The 1,981-nt window shown below is 39.3% G+C and overlaps 1 protein-coding gene across 1 annotated transcript in view; it reads right to left on the minus strand.

The window, feature by feature from the left end:
- Window positions 1–446: 446 nt before the first annotated feature.
- LOC107670239 (NADH dehydrogenase [ubiquinone] 1 alpha subcomplex assembly factor 4-like) overlaps window positions 447–1,981 on the minus strand; it is an 11,033-nt gene continuing 9,498 nt past the window's right edge. Inside the window, exons 3-4 of the mRNA XM_016462775.1 lie at window positions 1,464–1,629; window positions 447–574 (exon numbers count right to left, since the gene is read on the minus strand). Of these exons, the coding sequence (XP_016318261.1) occupies window positions 447–574; window positions 1,464–1,629 (294 nt within the window). The remainder of the gene's footprint in view (window positions 575–1,463; window positions 1,630–1,981) is intronic.

A 1,981-nucleotide genomic window follows, 5' to 3' on the forward strand; every position in this document is an offset into this window, starting at 1 on the left:
AAAATGGCAGAGAGTAACTATAAAAAATAACGTTATATTCAGTACACAATCAAATGACCAATGCATGGGGCAACTGATTTATTGTCAGAGCAAACAGATGCAAACTGCAGTGTTCACATAAACATAATGCAGCATTCCTGAGCCAGTTTCTTCATATTAAATGAAAATTATAATCCGTACTGATGTTTTACACTAGAAATTTATCTGGCTGACATAAGATTTCCAGTCCAGTAATGTTTACATTACCTTATCTTCGTTATTACTACAATACATGCTGGGATATGCCATGCTTTAAATGAGACAGCAAATGAATAAATAATTATGACAGGCCGTTCAAAAACAAACAATACAAACACACTACAAGCAACATGTCAAAACACGTGTATCTAGATACTGTGCGTGTTTCAGAGACGGCTCGAGTCTGTATGCGACAGTGTTCATATGTGCTAAGAATCCTTAATCTGTTTAGTCTCCTCTGTTTTTGGTGGAATGATTTTGATGTCAAAGGGAAAAAAGAATTCTGTCAGTGCTTTGGCATCTTTTGGGTCCAGAGAGTACTCCTGTGCCAGCTTCTCTGGCAGAATAAACAGTTTTTGCCAAGTATAGTTAATTAATAAACTAAAGCCTGATTGCAGTTGCCAAGCAACGTAGGCACATTTATATAGAATAGCCTACATAAAACACAGTTCATTCAATACAAAATTTAGAGTCAGAATCTGTTTTAGAATGGTACATTTAAAATGTAACAGGCTAAAATAAAAGTGTCTGGCCTTGCTTTTCATTATCCTGCCAACTTACAGCACGTGATAGAAACTATAACTTCTTAGTTATATGTAGGCTAAATATTAAACTGTTTCAGAGTTTTTTTTCTGTCTTTTTCCTATCACAATTTTGAAAAGATCGGGCCCAGTTGATGGTGGAGATGAAAAGCCCTGGCTTAAAATATACATTTTAACTAGAGGACATAGAGAGCATATTGTCTTGCAACCTGTCAAAAGGTTCCTCTAGAAAGGCAAGGTCAAAATGTTTTCCAAGGTGCCACTTTGCCCAAATGCATCTAGGCAGAACAATGAGAGAAAAAGGCAATGGTGCTTAGACACTTTAATGCTACTGATAGTCACCCACCCACATGCAAGCACCCATGCATACTCACATACATAATTATCTTCACACACGAACATACACGCACACGTAGGTTGTCAAAAAACATAATTCAGTATGATTTATAAGCTGTTTTCCTCATGGGAACAAAAAATATCCCCATAACGTCAAAAAATGCAGGTTTTACCAAGTGTCCCCACAACATTTGTTTTATCTGGGTTAAATCATATGACTCCCATTATAGAAATGAACAGGCTTGTTTAAAAGCACAAGTCAAACTGTAGTGGAGAGCATCTTGTAGACTAGAGAGAGACTATCAGTGGTACAGTATAAGCCGAAACCATAGTGACAGCAGAGACAACCTGGTACGGTCATGTGTACTGAAGTTAAAGCTTCCACAAGCGACAGTTTGCCTTTGGGAACATCAGTGACATCACAGAAACCATAGGGCTCGCCCGGTAGACTGTACTTCAGCGCCCTGCGCTGCATCTCCTCCTCCACCTTATTAACCTTGGGAACTGTTTCAGCCTGCAGCACACAGAGCACAGAGAGTCAGCTACACTAGTAGAGGGCAGTGCACACCACCTCTTTTTTAAAGGGGTCATATGATGCAATTTCAAGTTTTCCTTTCTCTTCGGAGTGTTACAAGCTGATTGTGCATAGATAAGATCCCTGAAGTTGCAAAGACTAAAGTCTCAAAACCAAGGAGATATTCTTTATCAAAGTTAAGACTCTTCCACACCCCCCTAAAACGGCTCGTTCTAACACGCCCCCACATATCTAGGTCACTATGTGCGAATATTTGCATAATGCACCCAAATGTGCACGCAAAGAAAGAAGGCGTGGTTTCAGTAACCGCAGTTAGTGTTGAAGCAGCCAT

Source organism: Sinocyclocheilus anshuiensis, unplaced genomic scaffold (assembly GCF_001515605.1).
Source record: "Sinocyclocheilus anshuiensis isolate Anshui unplaced genomic scaffold, SAMN03320099.WGS_v1.1 scaffold937, whole genome shotgun sequence".
In the NCBI taxonomy this organism is placed as follows: domain Eukaryota; kingdom Metazoa; phylum Chordata; class Actinopteri; order Cypriniformes; family Cyprinidae; genus Sinocyclocheilus; species Sinocyclocheilus anshuiensis.